Source organism: Giraffa tippelskirchi, chromosome 3, assembly GCF_054371585.1.
Source record: "Giraffa tippelskirchi isolate mGirTip1 chromosome 3, T2T-mGirTip1v1.2.pri, whole genome shotgun sequence".
NCBI lineage: Eukaryota > Metazoa > Chordata > Mammalia > Artiodactyla > Giraffidae > Giraffa > Giraffa tippelskirchi.
In genome coordinates this window covers 174,127,540-174,142,392 of record NC_137277.1, presented here as the reverse complement: position 1 = coordinate 174,142,392, position 14,853 = coordinate 174,127,540, and the positions used below count along the sequence as shown (strand labels likewise).

The 14,853-nt window shown below is 40.0% G+C and overlaps 1 protein-coding gene across 1 annotated transcript in view; it reads left to right on the top strand.

Annotated features, from left to right (window-relative positions):
• PID1 (phosphotyrosine interaction domain containing 1) overlaps window positions 1-14,853 on the top strand; it is a 254,717-nt gene that overhangs the window by 109,057 nt on the left and 130,807 nt on the right. The window contains exon 2 of the mRNA XM_081579669.1: window positions 5,495-5,641. Coding sequence (XP_081435795.1) covers window positions 5,495-5,641 — 147 coding nt within the window. The remainder of the gene's footprint in view (window positions 1-5,494; window positions 5,642-14,853) is intronic.

The window sequence follows — 14,853 nt, the reverse complement described above, 5'->3', positions numbered from 1 at the left end:
TTAGATCTTATTAAAGGACACAAAAGATTATCTCACTTTTTCCATAATTCATATGTGGGGCCTGGTTACACTTTTTTTTTTTAAGACAAGTGGTATACAGTGTAAGGACACTACAGATGAGTTCCAATAATTCTTACAGAACCCTAAAGTATTAAAATGAAATGATGAAATGTGATTATGCGTGGAATGTCAAAGCCCTACTGATTTTTGTATACTTGTACAAATTAACATTTGTTTGGTTTATTGAGTTTTTCCATTAATTCCATTCACCCACTTGTTCCTTGTGGTTCTCTTGAGAACATTTGCAATATTTTTGAAGCTTGATTAGGGCATTACTGAGTCAGTAATTTGCAAGTTAAAACTGACCATTGTAGTCAGCCTTCAAAATGCAAAGATGAACCAGGGATTAAAACCTTTAATGTCTTCCCTCTAATTTGAGTGAAGATAGTGTTCCAGTTATCTTAGAAAAATGAAAAGGCGGGATTTGCCTTTGGAAGAAGTTTTGTATTTTGGATACAGAATCAATACAAAGGTGAGATACACTGGATTTGAATTGGTAAAATATGTAAATCCCTGCCTGCTAAACTGCCAGAGATTAATGTCTGAATAGGAGTAGGAAGCGCCAACTGTAAAATTATACAGGGCATGGCGATTACCCCATCTGCATAATGGGGCTTGATTTAGAGGCTCTATTTTAGGATCCCACATAAAGCACCAAATGTAGAAAGCAGAGCTTTGTTGAATTTGTCCTGGGCAGTGCCCTAATTTTCTACAACACTATTCACTTCCTTTCTTTAAGGATGAATAACGCATTTTCTTTATGGAACCTTGTGCATCCATCATGTGGGAACCATAGCTTTTCTGAACTACTCTATTAGATTGCTCTTGTGTTGCCTTTTTATGATGCTACTAGTTTATGTTATTTGAGGTTGCATTATCTTTACATACTTGTTTGTCTATGCAAAGAACAAGTGATATCATATTTGACTTATAACAAGCATTTTAAAGTTAAAAAATGAGAAAACTGAGGCCCAGGAGGTACAAGGTAATGCAGTTCTATCAGAGCTAGTGATGGCACATGGGTTTTGGCTACTCAGCAAGAATTGAATATCATTGCACACACAGTATTTCACTGTCTCTTGATAGTTGGGATTCATGTTATTTTGGCAGCTCAAAGGGCTTTATCTTAGACATGAATAACCCGAGGACTGTAATACCTTCTCTGGATTGTTATTGGTGCTTGATCATTAAGGCTCAGCCTATTCAAATAACTAACTGCAAGATTCACTATTTTTTTAAGAGATAATGTTGCTATTCATTTATGCAGATTAACATTTTTGAAGTCCTTTTAAAATTTTTGTATCTCCTTTTTATTTTTGCAGATGATTTTTTATTAGAAAGTAACATTTATTGCTGAGACTCTTGGGTTCTGGGGATCAGACACGTAACTCAAGCTCACTTAAGCATAAAAGGCAGTGTATTGGTTTACACTGTCAGTAAGTCCATCACTGGATCTGAGTGTAGATGCAGCTGGATCCAGGGACTCAGCCTTGTCAAGTCTGTGACTCTCCATTTCTGAGTTTTCCTTGTCTCTGTGTGGTATCATTCACAGACTGACCTTGGGGGGAAAGAAGGTCAGCCACAGCTCTGGACTCTTTACTCCAGTTTAGCAGTCCTACATATCAACCTTCCAGAAGATTCTGTTCAGCCAGTCTTGAGTTTCCTCTTAACCAATGCCTTTGGCCAGGGACATGGGGTACTCAGTCAACCTGTGTTACATATTCTTTCCCAGTGTTAGTTCAGTTCAGTTCAGTTGCTCAGTCGTGTCCGGGGGTGGGGAATTGTGATTGGCAGCCCCATTTCACAAAGCAGCATATAGTTGTGGAATTTTTCCCAAGGGAGGGGCAGAAGAGTGTTCTTATCAGAAGCATCTTTAGCTATCACACTTCTACAGATGAAAGTTTACAAGACAGATCCAGAGTTATATACAAATGTTAATTTTTTGTATAAGTGGTAGACTCAATGATTCATCATGTAATCCAGATTTTATTTCTCTCTTTACCTTCATCCTTTCACAGTGGACAAAAAAGACAATGCCATCCAAGTAAAAAAACCACTTTTCAAAAAAAAAAAATAGGAATAATTTTCTCTATTTTAAAGGAATACAGATAGAAAAAGAAGAAGTAAAACTCTCACTGTTTGCAGATGACATGATCCTCTACATAGAAAACCCTAAAGATTCTACTAGAAAATTACTAGAGCTAATCAATGAATATAGTAAAGTTGCAGGATATAAAATTAACACACAGAAATCCCTTGCATTTCTATACTCCAATAATGAGAAAACAGAGAAATTAAGGAAACAATACCATTCACCATTGCAACAAAAAGAATAAAATACTTAGGAATGTATCTACCTAAAGAAACAAAAGACTTATGTATAGAAAACTATAAAACACTGATGAAAGAAATCAAAGAGGACACAAACAGATGGAGAAATATACCATGTTCATGGATTGGAAGAATTAATATAGTGAAAATGAGTATACTACCCAAAGCAATCTGTAGATTCAATGCAATCTCTATTTTACTTTCAAATATTTTGTTAGCCTTTTTCTTTAGCTCTTCTAAGAAACTTCTCATGTAGAATTGTAGCTGTCATTTGATTTAACAGTCTCTACTGATTGTGAAAAACCTTTCAGGAAGAGGCTCTCATTTTATTTCTGCTCCAGCTATGCCTCTCACAGTGCTGGCTGAGTGGGAGTATTGAGTAAAGGTGAATGGTGGAGGTTATACAACAACGTTGTGTTGCATTTGGAATTTGAACTCCATTATTTTCCTATTCACATTTAAAAGTTTATTTTTTTTTTTTTAATGTTTATTTCTTCTGCTTGGCTCCGAGGCAAGTAATCAAGGTGGATGCACATATAACTGTGACTTCCAGTCTCTCCTGTGCCTAGTGATTGAACGGTTTGGTTCTGATAGTAATGACAGTGGGGAAAGAAAGACAGTCTCAGAACTTCTGGGCAGTGTGGTTGTCTAACCCGCAGAAGAATAGGGCCATTAATGCCATCTTCAGGACCTTCCTGTGTGGCAGAAGTCAATCTGAGTTGAGCTGCGGCTTCATGTACCTCTCTTGGAGCCCCAGCAAAATGGCGGCCAGGGTAGAGTGTCCCCACTTGCTCATTATCCCATCTTCTGAACCCCTCTCCCTTTACAGTCTTCATCCTGTGGCTCCAGTTAGTTGTCCACAGAGGCAAACCAACTTCAGCTGTCACTCTCAGTGATCTATGTTTTTCTTCCCAGACCACCTTGCAGCCCCAAATCCACACTCTCTATTGGTTGGGAATCAATTAGGAGCAAAGATGGAAACTTCAGATTAATACAAAGACTTGCAATTTATGCAGTTATCAAGAAGACATCCTTACATTTAAAAAACTGTACATCAATACTCCTTGGGAGAACTGAGTGAAAGTCTTGTTTCCATTTAAAATGAAGGCCTTGTCCTGATACAGATTCCAAAACTTCTACTTCCTTTATATTGAATTGTATGGAAAATGTTTTTGGCAATTTATATTTAGGTGAATGCACTTGTGTATTCAGGCTTCCCTGGTGGCTCAGTGGTAAAGAATCTGCCTGCTAATGCAGGAGATATGGATTTGATCCCTGGGTCAGGAAGATCCCTTGGGGAAGGAAATGGCAACCCACTCCAGTATTCTTGCCTGGGAAATCCCACAGAGGAACCTGGTGGGTACAGTTCATGGGGTTGCAAAAAGAGTCGGACGTGGCTTAACAACTAAATAACGATAGCAACAACTTGTATATTCACTTCTTTCGGTCCTGTGTTTATTTCACAGTCTATAACATGTTCAGAAATGTCAAGTTGGATGAAGTTGTGAGCTGGTATATTCCATGATCCCTGGTAGAGATCATTATTTTTATATTTGAGCTGTGTATTTTTTTTTTTTTTTTCATTTTATTGTCTGAGTTTACCTTCCACACATACTTGGGGGCATCTGTGATGTTTCAGTTGATGTTTTAGGTACTTGGGAGACTTCATTAATTAAAACAGTTTCTACTTATATGGTGCTTATATTCTAGTGGATGGTGGTAGAATAGTAGTAGATGATAGTAGTAGTAGTCTAGTAGATGGTAATAAAACACATTTCATAGTGGTGATAAATAGTGATAATAATAAAGCAGGGGAAGGAAATGGTTATGAGGATTCATGTGTACCAAGCTTAGCTACATAATCTATGGGGCCCAGTGCAAAATGAAAATCAATGTCCTCCATTCAAAATTAGGAAAAAGTGCCATTAAAAGTACTAAAAATAAAGCTTTTTTTCTTTTCTTCCATGAATCTCTCTTTGGAATAATTATGGTGGTTTTTCTTTTTAAAGCTTGCTGTTTAATGGTGTTCTAAGTTTAAAGAAAAATTAACTTTCAAATTATTAACATGAATTTGTCATTCATCATTTGCTGGGCCCAAGTAAATGAGAGGATAATGGGTAGGAAATGAGATTAGAGCTGCTTTGGGCTCCTGAAGCATGCGTGGGCTTGAAGGCCAGAGTAAGGACTTAGAATTTTTCGATGAGAAGAGGGGAAGACTTGGGAATCTTTTGGCAGAAGGCTGACAGCTGATTAGATTTTAGAAGGATTCCCTTAGGCTGCTGTGTGGCAAGGTTGAACGTGGCAGGACTAGGTTGGAAGCTGCTATAATAGACCAAACAAAGATGGTGCCTGAACTGTGCATATAGAAAGACAATGGTGATTAAGTGTGGTTAGATTCTGGGCATATTTCAAAGTTAGTGCCGATAAGAATGGAGAAGGAAATGGCCCCCGTCTCCAGTATTCTTGCCTGGAGAATCCTGTGGACGGAGGAGCCTGGTGGGCTGCCATCTATGGAGTCACACAGAGTCGGACACGACTGAAGTGACTTAGCTGCTGAAGCTGCTGCCAATAAGAATTGAATGTAGACTAGATGTTTACTTCGAGTCCTGGCTTAGACAGCAGATAAAATGGTCTGTTGAGAAGCAGCTAATTTTCTAAAGTTCTACAGCCAAGGCATGACACAAATGGAAAAGGCAGACAATAAAAGTCAAGTTTGTATGTTTTGCATCAGTTCTTTTTCATTATCTCTAGACTTCCTCCAAATAGCTCCTGTAACATCTTCATTTATTTAGCTGATTTTAGCATGGATTACATGTCTAGAATCTCATCCATACATAAGAACCTCTCAGGACAAGGTTCTGGAGAGGCTACCTCTGCCCCATATTTTCATGGCTTAGGAGTGGGTATTGGCTGTCTCCCATAGTTTCATTTTGGTAGTATCCTGACAGATTTTTTCCTTCCATTTTGCTCAAACCTTTTGGCCTGACCGAGTAAAATAGAATTAACAAAACAAAAAGTTTCCTCCTGAGTTTGCTGTGCAATGGCACCTTGTACAATTCCAAATGATTTCACTCTGGCCTTTTTCTTTTTTCCTGCTTTTCAGCACTTTCAGACCATGCTGAAGTCCAAGTTGAATGTCCTAACACTGAAAAAGGAACCTCTGCCAGCAGTCATCTTCCATGAGCCAGAGGCCATCGAGCTGTGCACCACCACACCCCTGATGAAGACCAGGACTCAGAGTGGCTGCAAGGTAGGAGGCTCATGGCCAGCAGGGAACCTGTTGGTGGGACAGACAAGAGGATGCATAGCCTTAAGGCACTTGTTTCATAGTGGTAACTTTTGTAAAGACTGAAGATTTCAAACGACTACCAGAATAAGCTCACTGAGTGATGGTAGTATGAATCTACACCCTGCTTTATTTTTCTTGATGATATAACACTCTTCATCATTTGGTGGTACACACGAAAGACATGAGTTTTACCATGTGTGAATGAAATAGTAATTGCCCCATATTTTCTGTAGCCCTATGGAACGTTAGGCTTGACAAGAAAAATTCTGTCCTTAACGATAATTCCTCCCTTTGTATTTGCAATCTGAATAAAATATATCTTAAAGACCCAAAACCAAAACAAGTTTCTCAATAGTTGTTCTCTCTGAATCCTTTGGGGGTAAATTTACATTTTCATTTTGCCGTAGCTCTTAAAATTTATTCTAGTATTCATGCCTCAGAATCCATTTAAAAAGTGTTTTTTCATTTATGTAAACCATAATGCTGACTTGGAAAGAGAACTAGAAATGAAATACATAATTTTGGTAAGTTTTTGGCTTCTCTCTCACATAGTATTCTTTTTTACATGTGTTGATGAATATAGTCATCGCTCTAGAGGTAACAAAGAAAATATGTCTCATACATATTTTGTCATCAGAACTTTGTTTTGAGTCCTGAAAGTAAATTAAGGGGCGGGAAAATGCATGTTTGCTTGTGGATTTCATTTATAACCTCGTAGTACACTCTTTCCCTTATTGTCTTCTGGGTTAGGGAAGCAGAGATCCATTGATCTTTCTCACCAGAATATTCCATCCCCTCCCCAGTGCTTGCATAGTTGTGGTCAGATTGGAGCAAGCCTGAGTGATGGTATTTGCACAAAACCTCACACATGTCCATTCATCGCACAAATACTCTGGGTGTGCTCAGTGTCTGCCTTGCAGGGGAGATAGTGAGAGCCAGAGCCCCTCCCCAGCCCCAGCATCTTTATGGAGCTTAACTGTTCCTTGGAGGAGGAGAGAGGGAAAAGTACAGACAAACAAACATTGGCTGATGAGAATGTCAGTCTGTGAAGAACTTGTGGAAGTATCTGTTAGGCAGAGGGAGCAGGAGAGCTAATTCCCTGGTCTTGTGCATTTTAAAAAGAGTGGGCCAGTGAACATGGGAAGGTGAGAAAGTTGTGGTTTGTAGTGGAGCCCAGTGAGGGTCCAGGTATAGGGAGCTTTGATACTATGGCAAGGAGTTTAGATTTGGTTTTAATTTCTAGGGAGAAGTAGCAGAGGGATTCAGACAAACGAGTTAAATGACTCCATCTGGCGAAAAAAAAAATTAAACGATAACTCTGCTAAGGTGAGCATCTAGCTTCTCAAAAGCAGTGGCCAGTGGCTCTGCTTCAGCAGGGGAGAGTGGCCCCAAAGAACTGCCTTTGGTCCTCTTGTATGAAGTGCTTTTGGTGAATTGATGATGTGAAGGAATTTTAAAGCTACTCATTAAATTGTAAAGTGATAAGAAATCAAATTAGGTTATATTTCCTTTAGAGATTTCCTGAAGTCTTTTTGAATTCTGTTCCTGTTGGGGACAATGTTCCCTCAAAAGCATGATGAAATCAGTAGGAACAAGTATAAGGAGGAGTTTGGTAAAGTCTGCAGGGCATGTTTAAATGGGAGGGAAAATGCAGCTACAGAATAAAAAGACCTAACAATGCAGTCCCACATACAAAAGAAGGATGGGTGTGTGTGTGTGTGTGTGTGTGTGTGTGTGTGTGTGTGTGTGTGTGTGTGTGTGTGTGTGTGTGTGTGGTGGGGGGAGGGAGAAGGAGGAATATTTGCTAGGATAATATAACATTTCTAATAAGAAATACAGGATTCCAGATTCATGGAGTAATTTTTCTTTCTATGCGTTGCTTTAGATCATGTTCATTTATTTTACTTCTAGAGGGATGTTGAAAAAGACATAGAAGGAATTGAGAAGAGCATGCCAAAGAGAGTGAGAGTTGCCCAGGCATTGGTCTATAGGGCTATTTAGACAAAGAGAAGTCAGCAGTGATTTCAGCTGGGTACAGGGAAGAACTTATGCATTCAAGGTGAAAACCACGTTCCACTGGGCTATAAAAAAATTTATGACCTCTCCAGCCCTAGAAATCTTGAAGAGGAGATTCCAGGTGCAGATAATCATAATCCTAGAATCAGGCATCTGGGCCAACACCTCTTGAGGTACTTTCCAGCTTTTTTATTCTGTTTCAAGGATGAAAACCTCTAATGTATCCTTCTTTAGACTGTGCACTTGAATCTACTTTACATATTTAAATGTTAGCTGCAAATATACTGGAGTTTCAGCCTTTCATTCTCAGGGACAATGTCACCTTTGTGTTCAGAGTCATAGTCTTTGGTTCCAAAACAACAAAACAAAGTTAGATTTTTGAGCCTCGAAATTTTGATTTAAAATCTTCAGACCTCCCCCATTTTTTTTTTTTCAGATCATCCCCAGGAACAAAGTGTAGTGTTTCCTCTCTGATTCTTGTGACTAACTTAGCTCCCCAAATGCCAGCTGCAGAAGGATCTCCCTCCCAAGCTCTGGCCTGCCAGGCATAATGAGCACAATGTAGCCAGGGCCCAGCTGCAGTGCCGGCTTCAGGGACCCTCCTTCCTTCACACAGTGCTGGTTCTTTTTGCCTCACAGCTCTCAAGTTGTGCCTGCATAACTTTAGGTTTGGAGAGGGACAGAGGCAGGAGGAAGCAAAGGAAAGGGGAGTTGCAAATGGATTCTGGTGAGCGAGGTCAAGGCCCTGGCTCTTCTCAGATTTCCCATTTCCCTCTGATCTGTATTCTCCGTGGGTCCTTGGCGGGATGACCCTGCCAGGCTATTCATGTTGCGGGCAGCTGGGTCTTTGTGTATTCTCCTCCCTTGCTGCCACTTTTTTTTTTCTTTTTGGAGTGGAGTTATTTAACTGTACGATCCACTGCATACCATTAGGATGCTTGTTGGAGCTGTTCCGAGTGTCAGATGCTTGTGTCTGATTTTGCAGCGGAGACAATGGCTTATCTTGCCTGCCTTCGCCTGTCTAAACAGTGGGATTCTAGATAGCTCAGGCTTGTTAGCAAACATTTATTTAATTAATAGTCATGGAAACCTACTGTGTGCATGGAATTGTGGAGAAAGGTGTCAAAGTAGGTGCTGTGAGTGAGTAGGTGGCTCAGGGGTAAAGAATCCACCTGCCAGTCTGCCTTCCTGATCCCTGGGTCCAGAAAGATTCCCTGGAGGAGAGAATGTCAACCCACTCCAGCATTCTTACCTGGAAAATCCCATGGTCAGAGGAGCCTGGTGGGCAACAGCGCATAGGGTAGCAAAGGGTCAGACATGACTGAAGTGACTGAGCATGAATGCACTGTCTGCCTTTATTCTGGATTCACCTGGTTATCTTATTCGACACCCCCTCAGCATCTCAGGAAGGAGCCAAGGTCCTGAGCTAGGTCTTGAGGGATGGTCTCCCGAGGGGATGCTCTTCTTGGCCACATCTGGCCTTTGGGAGTTGCCGGTGAACAGAGCTGGTTGAGCATGTGTTTCTTTCCACTCCCTCCCTTTCCATCCCCTGTTGTTGATGCTGAGGGCACCCTTGACTTCATTCTCCAACTTGGTAGCTGTCCAGCTGCCCCATCCCTTTACTCTTCACCTTAGGCCCTGCCAACGTCTCACCTGGGTCTGCTCTCCAGGTGATGCTTTGTTTTCCAAATCTTGCCTCCTCCTGAATGAGGCACTTGGCCTGGCATCTTCTCAATTGTGAGAGCAAGAACAAACTAGTCTCCAGGAAGGAATTAATGATTCATAAACCATGACTGTTTTTACTTTACTCTCTGAGATTTCTGTGTTCTGGAGTGTCAATGGTAGTCCCCTGGCTCTAAGAAAGAATGTGGTTGATTTATAGTTTCGTGAGACAGGGAGGAGAGTTTCTGAACTGAAGGCGTGGCAGGAAGTCCTCAACTTCCTCAACTCCTACCATTTTGCGTACTTGTGAAATGGCCAGTTTGAGAAGTGGACTTGAGCTGTCCTGCTTATCTTATACTGTGCTGTGTGCTGTGCCTAGTTGCTCAGCTGTGTCCAACTCTTTGTGACTCTGTGGGCTGTAGCCCACCAGGCTCCTTTCCTAACTTGAATTTAAACATATTTAAAATTAGCATCATATGTATCTACTTTCTACACATATTTTGTATTTATTGGATCAGTTGTGTATTTCATTAGAAATATAGTCATGTTTTCTCACTTTACACATTAACAGAAGGGAAACACATTGATTATATTAGTATCCTCATCAAATGCATTTTGTAGCCCTTTTTTGGTATAGGTCATTTTGGACATGGGAACCTAAGTATGTCAATTATACAGACTTTCTTTCTGCAAAATAAGTTTCTGATTGCGATACGAAGGTAAAATACAAATAAAATAAAGAATAGTGATATGTGAAGTAAGAGTTGGGCCCTTGGTCTTTATGGTTTTTTTCCCTCCATATTCAGAGTGGATGTTATCTAAGTCTAATTTATTTTCCCTTCATTCTTTCTCATAGTTCCCTGTAAACAAATCAAAGCTCAGTTACTTCTGCTTGTCTCTCCAAATGGAGAAGGGTAAAAGTTGATAGGAGCTTACAGTTTGTTGGTTTGTATCAACAAGCTTTTATTTTTCTGTGATTTTTACTCTTGTTGATTTGCAAATTTTCTGACCTTCTCCTTCCCTCCCTTCCTTCTCCCCTCCTCCCTCCCTTCCTTCCTTATTTTCTTCTCTCATTTCTTCCTTCATCCATAAGAATGTATTGCACACCCTCAGGATGTTCTGTGTATTCATAGGGACACAAAGATAAACAATGGTATTGAAAAGTCTACAAGCAATAAATGCTGGAGAGGGTGTGGAGACAAGGGAACCCTCTTACACTGTTGGTGGGAATGCAAACTAGTACAGCCACTATGGAGAACAGTGTGGAGATTCCTTAAAAAACTGGGAATAGAACTGCCATATGACCCAGCAGTCCCACTGCTGGGCATACACACTGAGGAAACCAGAATTGAAAGAGACACGTGTACCCTAATGTTCATCGCAGCACTGTTTACAATAGCCAGGACATGGAAGCCACCTAGATGTCCCATCAGCAGATGAATGGATAAGGAAGCTGTGGTACATATACACAATGGAATATTACTCAGCCATTAAAAAGAATACATTTGAATCGGTTCTATTGAGATGGATGAAACTGGAGCCCATTATACAGAGTGAAGTAAGCCAGAAAGAAAAACACCAATACAGTATACTAATGCATATATATGGAATTTGAAAGATGGTAACGATAACCCTATATGAGAGACAGAATAAGAGACGCAGATGCATAGAACAGTCTTATGGTCTCTGAGGGAGAAGGTGAGGGTGGGACGTTCTGGGAGAATAGCATTGAAACACGTATATTATCATATGTGAAACAGAACACCATTTCAGGTTCGATGCATGAGACAAATGCTCAGGGCTGGGGCAATGGGATGACCCAGAGGGATGGGATGGGGAGGGAGGTGGGAGGGGGGTTCAGGATGGGGAACACATGTAAACCCATGGCTGATTCATGTCAATGTATGGCAAAAACCACTTCAATATTGTAAAGTAATTAGCCCCCAACTAAAATAAATAAACTTATTAAAAAAAAAAACAAACAATGGTATTGGATGCTTCATGCTGAAATAACAGGAAATGTAATCAAAATTGACTTGATTCATTGACATTGATTTGCTTTTGAATCCGCAAGTTCCAGAAGAAAGGAAGAAGGCAGGAGATGCTAGAGAGGGAACAGAAGTGTCCATTGCAAAAAGTTACCCAGGCTTAATGACCTGCAAGGAGACACATATACTCTGCATGAGGGGTGGTGGTGGTTGATGATAAAGGCAGAGTCCTCAGGTTGCCGAGTAAAGGCTGCTTTTTTCTCCATGTTATAGCCCGTTTTATTTCCTTGGTTTCTAATGGAGGATGTTCCTTTGTAGATAGGATGAGCCTCGGTATGAGTACAGGCTACTCTCTTGGGCTCCTCTCACAAGCAGTCATAAATGGCCATCAGCTGCCACATGGTTTGGCCTTCTGCACTGAGAGGCTTTCATCTTACTGGTGGGGAGGGTGTTCTCATTCACTGGAGAAACTCCCATCCCCCTTTTTAGTCCAGGTTTCTAATTTTGGCAGCCCATTAGTCAAGGTTAGAAAAGAGAAAGAGAGTCAGGATTTCAGAAGTGATCATGGGTTCAAGCTTATGGAATTTGAGATATCTGTGGGACCGCCAGTGGCAACACCCAAAGGGTGCTATATTAAGTGGGTTTGGAGCTTCATGGATGCCTTGAGGATGTCCTTATGGAGGATGGGGATGGGAGAAGAGGAAGGAGTGAGACAGGCCTGCAGAAATACAAACTTACACACATCATCATGCTTGGTTTTTTTTTTTTTTGACTGAAGAGATTATTCATTCAATGACTTTCCTTTGGCAGAATCCGATATGGTGTTCCCATTTTTATGCACACACTCTTTAGGGCTTAAATCCACTATTCAGACCTCTCAGCATGCAATGTACAGGAGAGGGTTTCATGTTGAATTCATTTAATCTAAGACACTACCAGTTATACCACCAAAAAGACAAATGCTGCCACTAATCATTGCATGATGCCATTGACACTAATACGTGTTCATCTTTGGGGTTTTTAAAACGTGAAAAACAACAGCTATCTTAGACTGGGTTAAATATATAAGCACCAGTAACAATAATAACACATTGAGCATGACTGGGTGGACCAAGCACTGTTCTGAGTGCTTTTCATGATTAACACATTTCATCTTCACAAGCATCCAATGAGTAGGGACTATTATATAATCACACAGTTTAAGGATGCGGGAGAGAAAGAAGAATCACTGGGAAAGGAGCACCAAAGGAGCACCAGGAACACAAGAGGACGCTCTCCTCCCCACCGGGCACTGACTCCTCTTCAGTCTTTTCCTCACTTCATCCTGCACACACCTCCCAGGCACTCTCCTCACCACCTTGTTCAGCTCTCAGATACATCAGAAAGAAAAATAGATATAACTCTGGTTATATCAGAGTTATATCAGACAGCTGAAGCCCCTGTATATTGTTTTAGGGTTAATCTCTCTACATATGTTCAAAATACAGGCTACTTATGCTGTGATACTTAGCATGGAGGGATATTTCATTTATGGTTTTAATGTAAACTTCTTGGCTGCAAGTCCCAACTTATGACTTTGAATTCTGTACATTGGTCTTCCCAGTGACAACTGTGGTGACTTCAACAAAGTTCTCCATCCTTCATGAGCTCACTTTTGTTATATGGTGACTAAAATCTTTTTGTCCTGGAAAGTGTCTTTATTTGTGCCAATGAAAGTGTTGAGGATATAGATTATCGTTCTGCAGGAATGCCTGTTGAGTAGAATGGCAGATTTCTTTATGAGGTTCCTCTTTCCCATGATTGATTTGTCCCATTAAGGGTTTCTCTGGGGATCCTTATACCTTCAAACTATTTATTTCCTGCCACCCTCCACACTGTGAGAGCTGTGGCTGAAAATGACCATTTTACTCTAGGGAACCAGATTTGACATTGCAGCTTAACCTTTGTTTAATGTTAAAGATGGTATCTTCCTATATTTCTGAATTTGTAATGTTGCTGCCTGCTTTACTTCTTGCCTTTGAAAACTCTTGGGAAATCAGCAAAGATGTATTAGTGAAAAATGGGAAAATAATCTACATGAAAGAAATTAAAATATTTTTGCTCTACAATACTATGTATAACATGCAGTCATTAAAAAATATTTGTAGAAATTGTACTAATGAGAAAAATGCTCATAATGTATTAAATGAATTTAAAAAGCTGGTTGCAAATTGTTTTTAGATCCTATTTTAGTAAAATAAAGTAAAAATAAAAGAATTATATTCAAATATCCATACTAGAAGGATCACACTAAAATATGAACAGAAATGATCCCTGGATAGTCAGATTATAGGTATAACTTTTGATTTTCTTATTTTTTGCATTTTATAAATTTTCAGCAATGAAAAAATATCACTTTTGTTATTAGTTTTTAAGAATAATTATTAAATTAAGTTAATAATTATTTAAACATTTTAAATAAATTGTTTATTTAATTAAAGAATTAAATAAAAGTAATTAATTGGGGGAGAAGGTCACTTGGAAAATTATCTTTAAGCAACTCCATTCTCCTTTGACCATTTGGAAAAGAGTTCCCTCTAAGTCACCAACTTAGACATTAGTTTCTTCTCTTTGCCCAAGTCAGAATTTCCTTAGCTTCAGGGTAAGTGACATTTTTCCATCTAACGTGTGAATTCTCCGGTGGCAGACTAGTCTGGTGTGTTTGGCATAATAATTGTAAGTCCTACTCATATACATTTGCAAGGATGGAGTGCTTGGTTTCCTCAGAGCTGCTGGGTAGCAACCTTAGTACCTGAAACTGCAGAAATTTATTCTTCACAGTTCAGGAGGTCAGAAGTCCACAATCAGCATCACTGGACAGAAACCACTGTGTTAACAATTTCATGCTCCCTCTGGAGGCTCTGCGGGAAAATCCACTCCTTGCCTCTTCCAATTTATGATGGCAACAGGCATTACTTGGCTTGTGGCCACATCACTCCAGTCTCTGCCTCCATGGCAACACTGCCTTCTCCTCTTCTGCCTGTATCAAATCTCCCTCTACCTTATTAAGACATATGTGGTCAGAAGTAAAACCTACAAGATAATCCAGGATCACCCCCCTCATTTCAAGATTCTTAATGTATTCAAAATTTGCAAAGACTCTTTTTCCTTTTAGAGTAACATTTATAGGTTCTAGAGATTAGGACGTAAATATCTTTGTGTGTGCTCACTCAGTCATGTTTGAATCTTTGTGGCCACATGGACTGTAGCCCACCAGGCTCCTCTGTGGACTTTTCCAGGCAAGAATATGGAGGGGGTTGTCACTTCCCACTCTAGGGGATCTTTCTAACCCAGATATCAAACCCATGTCTCTTGCCTCTCCTACATTGGCAGGTGGATTCCTTACCACTAGCAACACTATAATTCCTCCCTTATAAATGGGGAATTTTAGAAGTGTAAGAACTTATAGGCAAAAATGTAATGCTCAGAGGTATAAGTTGTTTAGGTTAACTTTATTCCCTCTTGGGC